Genomic DNA, 13,768 nt, shown 5'->3' with positions numbered 1-13,768 from the left:
TTAATTAATTCTTAATGATTTAATATACTAATTTCTAACTCATAATTTTACATTTTTATATGATGTTTGTCCCAGTAATAATAGAGCTAAAAGTATTTCTTTTATCAATTTTTATTTTCATTTTTGTTGAAATGAAATATAAATGGGCCTGGGCCTTGGCCTTCAATAGAAATGGGCCGTCAATGGCACTTTTTCTGTCTTCTTGACCATACGCAAAATACGAGTAATTTGATAAATCAATTTGTACAATAAAAAAAGTTTTTAAAATGCATTATCTTTAAATCTTTAGAAATTAAAAGAAATGGTCCATTTTTTTAAAATAAATAATACAACATTCGCCATTGATTGATACACATCAGATGCAGTGCAATTATTACGTTTCGCTAACGTACATTGCATGCTAATCACCGGACAGGGTTCCGGTTAGCCGGCCCGGCGGCTCGAGAGAGCGTAGGGCAAGGCGGTGCCGCCTCGAAGACCCGGACGGCGCGGGACGCAGACGGCTGAGTCGGCGATGGCGCACGTAGCCTTGCACGAGGCGGCGTGGAGGCCGAGGCGGTCGGAGATCGACCACGCCGCCGACTGCGGCGGCGCTCGTTTGCGGGGCGCCGAGGCGGAGCGGGTCCGCGTGAAGAGCTCCGCGATGGAGGGTCCCGGCGGGCGCTTGGCGCACTCCGCCAGCGCGACGGCGAAGGGGTCCTCGTCGCCGGCGGCGTCGGAGGCGGTGCGCTTCCTGTGGTAGCTGGCGGGGCCTGGAGGCAGGCGGAGGAGGGGGCCGCTGGCAGCGGCGGCGGCGGCGGCCTTGGGGATGCCCGGGCGGCGCTCCCAGGAGAAGGGGACGGAGGAGAAGGAAGGGAGGTAGGGGGAAGCCTGGTTCCCGTCGGAGGACCCACTGCTGTCCAGATAGCAGGTCCTCCGGGGAAGCGGCAGCGAACTCGCCGGCGCTCCGCCGTCTTCGAAGGCGGAGAGCGGCGGCCACATCTCGTCTAGGTAGCAGAGGAAGACAGAGGAAGTAACAAGATATCAGAGCGTCGCCTTCCGGTGCACCTCTAGAGCACTCAACTTATCGTGCTCCGCATTCCGCAGTCGTCGGATCGGGTGATCCGGCACGAATCGGGAGGCAAACGGCTCGAGTCTGTATGACGTGGCAGGAGGAGCATTGGTCACGTGTATTTAATGGAATTGAAGTCGTGAGAAGAATTTGAGAGGGTGGTTAATGAATGCTTAATTAATAACAATCAATAGCGTTCGCCTAACTCGCCGTGCTTAATAAATGTTTAATTTATTATATATATAAACAATAACTATCCTTATTAATACGGCAAAAAAAAAAAAAACTATATATATATATATATATATATATATAGTCAACTCATTTAAGATAATGACTAACCAACTAATAATCGTGAAAAAAAAGTGATAAAATATGATATGATTGATGATTTGATTTAGGTTCCCGGGCTATTAACTGAGTTGGTTACGATAGAATAGATTTGTAGAAAAGGACAAGAATTCGAATCTCGATGAAGCCGAATAATATTCTTCTCCGTCGTGACTAATTGCAATTTATCGATTTACCTCCTCACAAATGGTCGTGAAACCAATCGTGTGGGATCTTTGGGTGACAAATTTCATCTTTTTGCAGAAGATGATATGATTAGGAATTCTAGTCAACTAATCCTTACATGGGTAGGAATGTGTTGGTTAGGGTGGAGCTTAATCAAAGATTGATGATATGATTAACATGGTAGTTTAATATTAATTATGGGTAAATGTGAGATTGCGATGTTGTTAAGAATGTCAATTTGATTTTAAAAAAAACATTAAAAAGTTAGGTATGAGACAATGATCAAGAAAGAGTTGATACAAAGTTGAATGGAGGTAGGTCTTCATCAACTTAAAGTTGGACTTGAAGGTTCTTAATTCCTTGAAAGAGACTCAAGAAACAATACAAAGATGATGAAACAAAAGATGAATCGATTTGTTAGACCTCGTTAAATTCTGAATCCTTTGTGATATATAGATCGATCGACACATTTAATGGTATACACTAAGCATTAAATGTATTATCAATCGTATCACAAATTATTAATAGCTCACGAGATATTTGATCCAAAACCAACCATAAAGCTTTCCTCTTTCTAAGTTGAAACCTAGAAATCAATCTTAGTGCAACTCAAGTCCACAAAACTAACCACCAAGGTCACACGGGAAGGCACCCGATCTACTACGGCCGCGACACCTCCCTCCTATCGATCAGAGCAGTCATTCGTACTTTTTCCGTCGTGACCAACTGTAATTTATCGATTTACCTCTTTACATATAATCGTGATATCGATCGTATAATGCCGTTAAGATGACAAATTTCATGTTTTACAGAAGAGCAGTCATTCGTAAAGTTTTACTCATAGCACCCCATAGCTCATTACACATATTATTTGCATGAACAACTGGGAGGGACAGAAACTTTAAGAGGTGGGATATTCTGATATCCCACTACAGTTATTAGCTGTGTGACCACCTTCTTTTGCCCAATGCAAAGTTGAGTGTGACAAACAGAAATTAATGGAAATTTGTTTTTCCACTGGGCCATGTCTATGTAAATCCAATCTGCATTCAAGATTGAGGGGAGGGGAAAAGCTACCAATATGGAATTTATCGGCCAACGGGGACCATGTTCTTACTCATTGTGCACTCGATATCAACTATTTGAGGTCATAGATCTTGACTCTCTACTGAGTTTTATGCGAGTATTGATCGAAACAACATGTAGCAACAAGAAAAAGGAGAAATGGTACCTTGTAGACGACTCATGAAACTCTCGAAGCAGAGCAATATCCGCGTATCAATCTCCGAGCAGAACTAAGTTTCACCGATGTCGATCAACATGAAAAGCTTTCAGATAACATATTAGCAGCTAATCTACTAAATAACATAACATTCCAAATAAATCAAAACTGAAGGAATCACCAAAAGATTGACTATGTATCAATTTCATGCATGAAATATCCACCCCTAGAGAACAAAACCACCTTTAGGTAGAAGCCGATTCTTCAACAAAGGTAAAACCCAACAACTCAAACACCAAGAATCACTATCACAAGCTTGTGAAACTCACAAAGTGTACAATCAAAATTTGCATTAGTTCACCTATAAAACTCGAATAATTAAGTACTTCACCAAACTATAATCCCTTATGTGAATGGAAGTCTCTCGCAAAATAGTCTTCTACTCGAAATCATCAATATATACAGTTATTTAAATGCACATACAAAGTTACCATAGGATACCTTCTTCTCTTTTCTTTTGAACAGGATGGTGCACAAGAGGAACAGCCATGAATTTTTAAGAAACTAAAGCATATTAGAATAGTACAATCTGGATGGAACAGTATCCAGGTAAAGACACAATTTTAGATCACCTACTATCCGTTGTTTGAAGAAGCACAATATTCTTTTGCTGATAGTTTTCATCAAGGAGACGAGTACTGAATGATTAGATGCAAAACCTTCCATGAGAACCCATATCCATTTAACATGATTGAAAAGATGAGATTACAATGTAATGTGAGGTGGATAGAAGAGTGAAGTGAGTAAAACACAAGCTAATATCAAACATACAGTGGAATCTGCATATTTGCACACCATCATGGTCTAGACTTTCGTGGGACATTGTCGATTTACCCTTGTTTAGATAGATAATATACCATGTAATAAAATAGGGCCTATAGCAACATTTTGTCTTCATCCTATTCTCTACTTCAAAGGAGGTAAAAGAGGAGGATATGCCCCAACTTAACACTATGAGTCTAAGACAAAGAATGGAATAGTTCACTTTGCTGAGGAAGTGCAATGGATATTAAATGACCAACGCATCACTGTTTCAATTGTTTGAGGCATCCATTTATGAACCACTACTGTTTTATACAAGGAAATTACCTGCCCTAAAGGAACCAATTGCCATGCGCGTAGTGTGCACATTACCAGCCCATGAACCTACAATAATCAAGATGACAACAAAGAACAAAAACTAGATTGGTAACAGAGAACTAGATTGGTAACAGAGAACATTGAAAGCAATTAGCTTATGCATTAATTCACTATCCAATATGCATACTATGTTGCATGTTATATAGATATTGCATGAATTAAATACAAATCTTACATTTGAAGGGAAGTCCCCATAGCATATGCACAAGAATGATTTCATAAACTTGAATCGGATCAAAGGGTCCTCAAAGTAATTACTAATGATTACATAAAAAGGTATGATTCATAGACTAAAGTATGGTTACCTATCAGATATCACCTTTATGGATATTTGCTTTTCCTAAAGAGTTGGATTAAGGGAGAGCAAGTAGGTGTAGAGATGGTATAGATATGTTCAGCAACGACCAATAGATCCTATAATTACAATAGTTGAATCTATTAAAGTGAAAGATGTAAGAGAAATAATTTAATTAATTTGCATATTAGTAATAATATTGCCTTGCATAAAACTTAATAGCGAAAGAACATCATGAAATCGACCAAAATATTTGAAGAAAACAAAATTTGATGATGATTGTTCCGGCCAAAATACTATGGATAATCAAGCCACCGGCCAACGAACCGTTGACGCGCACGCTCCTTGAAGATAGTCGCTCAGGAGAGATGAAGAGACCTGAAAAGCACTCAAAAAGAGAGTTAGAATGGTGTCGGGGGTGGATCCCGACAAGCCACTCCGACGCTCAAGTTAGGATTTTGGGTGAGAAAGAAGTTTAATGACTTGGAGAAATTAGGTTGATGTGTGTGCGTACCTGTGCCCATAGATATGGACAACTTTTTATAAGTTGATCTCCAAAATATTAACGTCCGTTTAGGCAATATTCTAAAATACTCGTTCCAGTTTTAGAAAGATTCTGATCGTTCATGTCTTTTGGGGATATTTTTCTATTTTTTCGGAAGAAACAGTCTTAGGTTCCCCTGATTGCGTGGGCCGACCGACTTCTGAGATTAAGCAGGCTCTGAGGTTGAAACTCGAGGCCAGATGGGATTAGGGATGGCAACGGGTTCGGGGGTTGGCGGGGAAGCCTTCTCCATCCCCATCCCCGAAACCCAAACCCATATACCATCCCCGTCCCCATCCCCGTCGGGTATCATAATTTAAATACCATCCCCGTCCCCGTCGGGTTTCGGGTATCCAGCGGATTTCGGGGATCCCCACGGGTTTCGGGGGTAGTTTTCTCCACGGGTATTTCCATGGGTATCCCCATACCCATCCCCATCCCCGTCTTGACATATTTAAAAAGTATTTTTTAAAATTTATTACCTTTTTATTAATTAAAAAAGGAAGTATTATTTGTTTTAGAAATAATGAAATTATAGTATTCAAACAAGTAATTATCAATATGACTTATTTTCATTTGATAAGGATGTAATCAGATGGGGATGGGAATATTTGGAATACCATCCCCGACCCATCTCCGTTTTCCGAGATTCGGGGATTCCCCATCCCCATCCCCGCTTTCTCGGATTCGGGGATTCCCCGGTCAAAATGGGTTCGGGGAACGGATTCCCCATCGGGTCCGGGTCTAATTGCCATCCCTAGATGGGTCGGCGTGATGCCGAGTGAGTGCTGAGACCGAAACTCGAGGTCGAGACTTGAAGCCAAGATGGCGGCGGCACGTGATGCCAAGTAAGCGCCGAGACCGAAACTCGAGATCAAAAACTCGAGGCCAAGATGGGATCAGCGTGTGATGTCGAGTGAGCGCCAAGACCGAAACTCGAGGTCGAGACTCGAGGCCGAGATAAAGTCGGCACGTGATGCTGAGGCTAGAGCTCGAGGTTGTGACTCGAGATCCGAGATGAGGTCGACTCGTGATGCTGAGTAAGTGCCAAGGTTGGAGCTCGAGGTCTGGACTTGAGGCCGAGATGTGATGTCAAGTAAGTGCTGAGGCTGGAGCTTGAGGTTGTGACTCGAAGCCGAGATGAAGGTCAGGTATGCCGAGTGAGCGCCGAAATCGAAACTCAAGGTCGAGATGAGGTCGGCATGTGATGCCGAGCCAATGCTGAAGCTGGAGCTTGAGGTCGGGACTCAAGGCCGAGATGAGGTCGGCTCGTGATGCCAAGTAAGTGTCGAGGTTGGAGCTCGAGGTTGTAACTCGAAATTGAGATGAGGTCGGCGCGTGATGCCGAGTGAGCGTCGAGACCGGAACTCGAGGTCGAGATAAGGTTGACACATGATACCGAGTGAGCGTCGAGATTAAAACTTGAGGTCGAGAGGCCGAGATGGGGTCGACATGTGATGCTGAGTGAGCGTCGAGACCGGAACTCGAGGTCAAGACTTGAGGCCGAGATGAGGTCGACACGTGATGTCGAGCCAATGCTGAGGCTGGAGCTCAAGGTCGGGATTCAAGACCGAGATGAGATCGGCTCGTGATGTCGAGTAAGTGTAAGGTTGGAGCTCGAGGTTGTGACTCGAAGCCGAGATGAGGTCGGCGCGTGATGTCGAGTGAGCGGCGAGACCGAAACTCGAGGTCGAGACTCGAGACCGAGATGAGGTCAACACGTGATGCCGAGCAGTTGTAGGGGTTAGGTCCTAAACCTGATCTTTCTTAATGATTCTTCTCCTTCCTATTTCTCAACCACGTGATGTTCCATCAGTAACCACGTGTTGGTTCTGAGACTCCACCATATCACAAGCCTTCTCAATTAATTTAGTCGAAGAAGGCGTAGTTCGACTGATTGGACTGTGCTGAATTGTCATTGGGATACATTGATGAGGTGTTATCGCTCCGCCACATCAATGATGATAATAATAAATTATGTGATGACTAACAGAGCATACATCAAAGAGAAACAAGGATCAAGATCTGATAACCTACATATTATGTACTCTATAATCATATCACAACATAACTATGACATCTAGCTAAACATTAACCACCTGGAAAAAGTTAATTGTACATCAGATGCAAGAATATATATGATTAAAAGAAACTGCAATTTTTTTGTTGGTTAAACATGGATAACATGCCACCATCTGAACTTATTCCACAGCATGTATTAGACATAAATGACTGGGACATTTTCTGTGGTTGACTTCCTTCCTTATCTTGGAGAGATTTCAGAAAGTAAATGCACATACAAACATCTCTCTAAACTTCAGTAGAAAAAATGTTTATATAAATATAAATCTACAGCATAAAATCCTATCACTTACCCTACATAGATATGCTGAATTTAACAACCTGAGGCCTAATTTAACCTAACTGCCCTACATGAAAAAGCTTACAAGGGCACACACATAATAGCATACACAAAGTAGGCAATGTTAAACAACCACATAAAGTGATGATAGCCAAGTCTTGAAATAAAGTGAAAATATACAGTAAAGAAACACCATGCATTAGAGATGGCAAGAGTAATCCGCAACATGTCATGCAATAGGAAATTAACGCAATGATTCAGTTGATCAATACTGGTAAACAGGCAACAAAGGGCTTAGTACATCCAACGAGTGATGTCGGGGGCTTCCCTGTTAATCCTGCGACTGCGACTGCGGAGGAGGCAAATCGAGATCGAGCGGCACAGACTGGGCCGACTTGGGGGCGTTGCGGGCGGTGACGGGGATGGCGACGAAGGCCTTGGTCTTGCTGATGGGGCGGGACTTCTCGAGCTGGACGTAGTCGCCGACCTTGAACCGGTTCTCGGGGTCATGGGCCTGGTACTTCTTCTTCTTGCGGACGCGGCGCTTGTACTTGGGGTGGGGGGCGAGGCGGATGACCTCCACCGCGACGGTCTTGTCGTTGGTGGCGCAGACCACCCGGCCCTGCATGATCTTCATGGCCCTGACCGTGAGGGCGGAGGGCGGGGGCGGCGCAGCCGGGGAGGAGAAAGGTGGGATCTTGGGTAGCGGAGGGAGGGAGCCATGGAGGAAGGGAGACGGGTGGCGGAGATTGAGGTGGAGGAAGGAAGATATGAGGGACATGGCGGAGGAGATAAGGGAAGAAGGGGCAAGAACCGCTTCGCTCCCTCTTCTCGCCCACGGTCTTTATATTTTTCTTGTGTAGATTTGGATGAGGCATTTGATCAAATAGATAATGCGTGAGGAAATTCAAATTGAAAAATGGAACATTAAAATTTTAATTTGCTTTATTAAAAAAAAATAAAATTTTGTTTACCTTTTTTTTTAAGTAACATTTTGATTGCTCAAAGCCAAAATTCAATAATAAATAAATAAATATAAAATAAAATCATGATCCAATGCAAATGTGGTTCAAGTTGAGCTAATTTGAATCAATTTGAACTAAATGAGTACACCTAGTTGAGGTTTCATTCTAAAGCCCTTCTCCATTCTATTTTTTCTCCTAATGTCTTAACTAGCTGACTTCACCTAATAAGGTAAGATTGATCTCGAGAAAACTAACTCATGTGTACAACTACTGCAGTAAAAGATGAAACCTATCACTCCAACAACCTCACACGATTGACTTCACTACTATCTATGAGAAGATAAATCGAAAAACTACGAAAAAGATATTGTCTCATGTGCACAGCTACTATAGCAAAAGATGAAATCTGTCACTCCAACGGCCTACACGATCGACTTTACGACCATCTATGAAGAGATAAATCAAAAAGCTACAATTGACCACTACGAAAAAACTATTATCTCAACTTTACTAAAATTCTACCCTTGTCTACTGCAATAAATCTATCCCGTAGTAACCAACTTAATCATGCTCTGAGGACATGTGCGCATCTACACACATAGACACACGAGCTACTTTTGAGATCGAACAAAATCTTTTAATGAAAATTCAATGGAAAATGTAACAAAATCTTAATGGTTTTACAAAGAATTCATTGCAACAAGCTCTAATGGCAACCTCATACTTGCAATAATAGACTTGCAAACAGGAAACTAGTTCATGAACTCCCTCGAGAGAAAGTTAACGAATTTGAACTGTACAACTAAATTACACAAGGAAACATGGAATCACTCACCACTCTGCTCATATCCAGGGTTAGTCCAAATCTATCATAATCGACTAATCGTAGATATCAACAACTCAATCGACAACCAAAAAATCTACATGGCGACTGCAAATTATACCTACAACAAAATCACAAGATCATCGTATTTCGACGAGAGAACATTGGTAACTGAGGGTAATCTTCCTATCTCCAGCCATCCATCATCAAAAATGGAATCAGCCATTTGTTGTAAGACTAAATGAAGTAGTCCTGCCGCACCACAGCAACAAAGTCCCCAGACAACAGATCGTCGTTCTTGAGCTTTCCCAGTTCACCGTTTCCTTGGACGTGCCAAAATATTTTGGGAGAGAGGGGCGTGTATAAATCTGAGAGTTTAGACAGAGTTCCATGATGAAGGGATGGTAAATACGGCGAAGAAAAAAGTAGCATATAATTTTCCTTAACTGGATCCAAGATGTAGATGAATAAGCTTTTATTCAACAAATCCACAGAATTCTCTCTTATGTTTTGTGTCATAGATTCAAAAATTTTATACCAAGGACAAAAGCATATAATGAATAGAGACGTTAACTTGGAGAGGATGAAAGATGCATGCCAATTAGCGTCTACTTGGAGGGGATGAAAGATTCAAAAACAATGCTTTGCAATCTGAAGGAGCATGCCAATTAGCGTCTACTTATGTGATCAGAGATTACCTGCAGACGGCGGATCTGGATCTCTTGTAGAATGTAACACTGTGGTGCCAGAAATTACAGTAACAAGCCCACAAATCTCAGATGCGATATTGCTTGCACTTTGCCCAGACCAATCCTGGATGTGGAAAGAAGAGAGCATAAGCAAACCACAATAAAGGAACAAAACATACCAGTGGTTCTGTGTTAAGTACCTTGAACATAATGGCGCTTGCTAATATAGTAAGAATTGTGAACATGGCATAGTAGACAGGAGAAACAACGGCAGTATTAAAAGTATCTAATGCCTGCACGGGAAAAGAAGGAATGAAGAAACACAGTAGTTGGCAAATTATAGGAAAAACTGTTAAAGTGAGCAAGAGCATAAGAAAGAAAAATATCTTATTGGGTTTTTCTCATAGAATGCAAATTGAAATGCAATATGCATTAATGCACTCTAATTTAGTTTCAGCACTCATACAATAAAACCCAAACACGAGAAATAAATTCCTGCATTCCAGTATTATTATTATTACTTAGATTGTCTATGCTCTGTTTAGAAAATATACCAAATAGAGATGTTTCAGTTTTTTTAGCACCAATTTATAGTCGCTTGCAGCTTTTCTGGAGAATAATGGTAATAAAAAAAATATGGTCCTCCATCAAACATATTTGTATATGATTTACATGGAAGCCCACAAGTTATCTTATACAATAATCTAGTCCTGAAGGCACCCAAGATTGCTATTTCTGATCATAGGAAAATATAGACTAGCATGATGTAGTAAAAATTCAAGTAACCTTGATCTGGACCTTATGTAAGTGAATAAACAAGCCCTATATCAAGCTTGATGTACCAAAACAAATAAAAAGTAGTTGATCAAATGAAAGAAGATAACTATACAATGCTAAAATGAAAAAAAAAAAAAAAATAGAAGCCCACCTTGGTTATATATGATCATAATTTACTTCTTGGCAGATGCCATACATATTCAAGTACATATAACATGCATATTAAAAGAAAAATAAAGTGAGATCAAGTAGTAGTGATTCTTCTGATCTGAAATATACACATCACTGGTTAAATCAGTATAGCTTGGAAAGCATCAAAGCAACCCACGTAATTGGGATGAGTGTTATCCTATAAACATACATATAAGGATAGTCTAAGAACAATTAAATAGAAAACAAGCAGAAATTCAGTGTGATTTGGAATATAAGCATGACTAGTTAAACCCAGTGTACAACTGAAAGCAACCCACATAATTGTGAGGACTGCTATTTAGTAAACCAACATATAAGGGTAGTTTAAGAACAATGAAGAGAGAAATAAAGAAATAATTGGCTGTTAGTAATGTATGGCAAGTGAATGGATTTTCATTCTAGCAACGTTGGACCTTGTTTTTAGCTTCAGGTACAAACCTTGTTCAAGTAATTCAATTGAACTACAATGCAGGAAATTGCCAGCATAGCGAAAACCCATGTCTGGAAGTAGCCAGCTTGGTTGATACCATCTAATGTGAGCTTGATTGCTATTCCTATGGCCTTAATGCTCATCACCTGCACAACTAATGAATTTAAATTAAGCAAAGGGAAGAAAAAACCAACACAACAACGATCATAGAAGCATTACCGTCAGAGATCCAATAGCAGAGCAAATACCCAAGTAAACCATTACATTTGTTTGTCCAAATCGTGGTGCGCAATGCAATATGAGCACCAGGGAAACTGCAACCGCAGATGCTGTGTACAAAAGAAAGGCTGGAAAACAAGCAATATATCATGCATCAGATACAAATTTACATGAAAACATAGCAGGGAGACTGGATTGTAAAACCATCTAAATTATATTTACAGTATACCAAGCACAGAATTATCACTGCAGCATACCTGGTTGGGTTGCCAAATCCCAAATTTGCTCAACAGAGTTCGGCGTCTTCTCCTGTGGGGCATGGAGCACGATGACTGTCGAACCGACAATGCAGAGCATGCAGCCTAAGACCCCCATCCTCTGCAACCTCTCTTTCAGAATGAAATGGGCCAAAACAGCACTGTATCCACCATTTCTCAGCCGAAATCTATTTTCTAATATTAATTAAAAGCTGTAGCCCTACCCCCTAGATCTTCGAGATTCGGCATCTCATACCTGACAATGATGCTCAAGGCACCCAGTGGTGTAACAAGAACAGCTGGGGCAAATATGTATGCAATAAAATTCGCAATTTCACCAACTATCACTGCGAGAAAAAGAGCAATTTTTCCATAGACAAAAAAGAAAAAGAAAAAAAAAAGAGGAGAGCAATTGAAGGAAAGGGGGCTTACTGGTGACCATCCCGATCCACCATAGAGGCTCCAACAAATATCCATACCCACCTACGCCTTAAACAACAAAAAATCACGTTCCTTCATTCGATTATTTTTTTGGAGGGAGGCTAGAGCGCCCGAAAGTAAGGAAAGGCGGATCGCATACCAGCACGGGAGCCGGAGGCGCCGGCACGCTTCAGGCCCTTTTTCTTGATGATGAAGCTGGCGCCGATGAAAGCGCTGGAGGCGACGGCGAGTATGAAGCCCTTGAGGTTGTCGGCGAAGATCTGGGAGGACCCCGCCGTGGTCGGCGCTTCGTCCATTGCTCCGGCGGCGGCGTCCGTTGTTCATCTACCGCCGGCCGGCACAAGCAGGATCTCCACGCATCCACGCAGAGCTCGATCTAGCAAGAGAGAGATGGAGAGGCGAAAAAATTGGGGGGAGAGACAAAAAATCGCCCTTTTTTGAGTGCAAAATCGGCCAGACGAAGCACACGACAGAGGATAGAAAATGAGGGTCCAAGTAATATATATAGAGAGAGAAAAAAATAACGGTTAAAAAAGGAAATTGGAAAATAATTATACATTTAAAATTGGGCGAAAATAACGGTTCAGAAAACCCCTCAAAATTTGATTAATACCAAAATGACCCTAAATTTTCTATTTTGTTATTGGAATAAAAATTTTACGGCTATTGCAATATTAATCAAACTTTATTGTATTTTAAATTAATCGATAAATATTAAAGGCATCTTAAACATCACCAAAGATTAGCGAATATATTCAATACAATTCTCTTGATTTACATATTAATTATTGACATAAACTAAAAAGATTTAAAATACAAAACTGCTCCACTTCTTAGATATACTATTATAAAGATATGAGCAATTTTAATCGACGATAAAGTTGTTCCAATCTAAAATATAAAAGAAAATATTAAATTATAAATAATGTATTATTTAATATTTTTTTAAAAAAATATTATTAATATTCTATCTTAATTATTTATCTTACTTACATATGTTTAAAACAATCAAATATATATATAATTAATTAATTAATTTAGATATTTAATTTTTTAAATTTTATGATCATATATGAGGAGCTAAATTGAAAAGTTATAGTTGATTACTACAGAGAAGGTATTTCCCACAAAATGAAATATATATATATATATATATATATAAACAAAGCAATAAAAAGGGTTTGGATATTTTTTTTATTGATATATATATATATATATATATATATATATATATATCAATAAAAATTTGGCACCTTTTAGTAACTTGATATTAAGAAATATGCACCTAAAAATTCATTTCCTATAATTGAACTTTTTCAAACTATTTCTTTTTAAGAACCAAAAAAATTTATGCCAAAATCGATTTACTGAGATTCGACCTTTATCCACTTTAATAAATCTATCCCACAATAATCAATTCAACCATGTTCCGAAAGCTTTAATTTTTTGAACTGATTAATCTTGAAAGTGACCGTTCAAATCCTATAAAAATTTTGCATTCACCACCAAGATAAATTCAAAAAATATAAATGGATCATGATGGACAGTCGAACATCACAAATGATTTGAATACCATGAGGTATGAGATACCCTACAATAAACCCTCATTATATAAATAAAGTATTATTTAATATTTTTTAAAAAAATATAATTAATATTCTATCTTAATTAATTATTTGATTTACATATGTTTAAAACATTCAAATATATATATATATATATATATATATATATATATATATATATATAATTAATTAATTTAGGTGTTCTTGAAACTGATTAATC

General features: G+C 39.6%; 3 protein-coding genes across 4 annotated transcripts; all 3 read right to left on the bottom strand.

The window, feature by feature from the left end:
• Window positions 1–357: 357 nt before the first annotated feature.
• On the bottom strand, window positions 358–981 carry LOC141813557 (uncharacterized). Its single transcript, XM_074701517.1, has one exon. The coding sequence runs from the start codon at window positions 979–981 to the stop codon at window positions 424–426; it is 558 nt and encodes a 185-aa protein (XP_074557618.1). The 3' UTR covers window positions 358–423.
• Window positions 982–7,309: 6,328 nt separating this feature from the next.
• Window positions 7,310–8,033, bottom strand: LOC141813765 (small ribosomal subunit protein uS17c-like). The gene has a single exon (XM_074701748.1). The coding sequence runs from the start codon at window positions 7,969–7,971 to the stop codon at window positions 7,522–7,524; it is 450 nt and encodes a 149-aa protein (XP_074557849.1). The 5' UTR covers window positions 7,972–8,033; the 3' UTR covers window positions 7,310–7,521.
• A 1,137-nt stretch (window positions 8,034–9,170) lies between these two features.
• On the bottom strand, window positions 9,171–12,440 carry LOC141813101 (putative magnesium transporter NIPA6). 2 transcript variants are annotated; one of them, XM_074701000.1, is made up of 9 exons: window positions 12,123–12,440; window positions 11,975–12,031; window positions 11,799–11,889; window positions 11,543–11,703; window positions 11,286–11,413; window positions 11,075–11,212; window positions 9,868–9,960; window positions 9,677–9,791; window positions 9,171–9,346 (listed from the first exon to the last, which is right to left on the bottom strand). In XM_074701000.1, exons 1-9 carry the CDS (start codon window positions 12,277–12,279, stop codon window positions 9,216–9,218), a joined length of 1,071 nt encoding a protein of 356 aa, XP_074557101.1. In that variant the 5' UTR covers window positions 12,280–12,440; the 3' UTR covers window positions 9,171–9,215. The 2 variants fall into 2 exon arrangements, with proteins under 2 accessions (XP_074557101.1, XP_074557102.1); XM_074701001.1 differs by having other exon boundaries at window positions 11,975–12,025.
• Between the last annotated feature and the right edge of the window lie 1,328 nt (window positions 12,441–13,768).

Source organism: Curcuma longa, chromosome 20 (genome assembly GCF_044706935.1).
Source record: "Curcuma longa cultivar G26 ecotype Majalengka, Jawa Barat chromosome 20, ITB_CL_G26_1.1, whole genome shotgun sequence".
Lineage (NCBI taxonomy): Eukaryota > Viridiplantae > Streptophyta > Magnoliopsida > Zingiberales > Zingiberaceae > Curcuma > Curcuma longa.
Note: the sequence above shows the minus strand (reverse complement) of the source record. Positions and strands in the feature narration are given on the sequence as shown.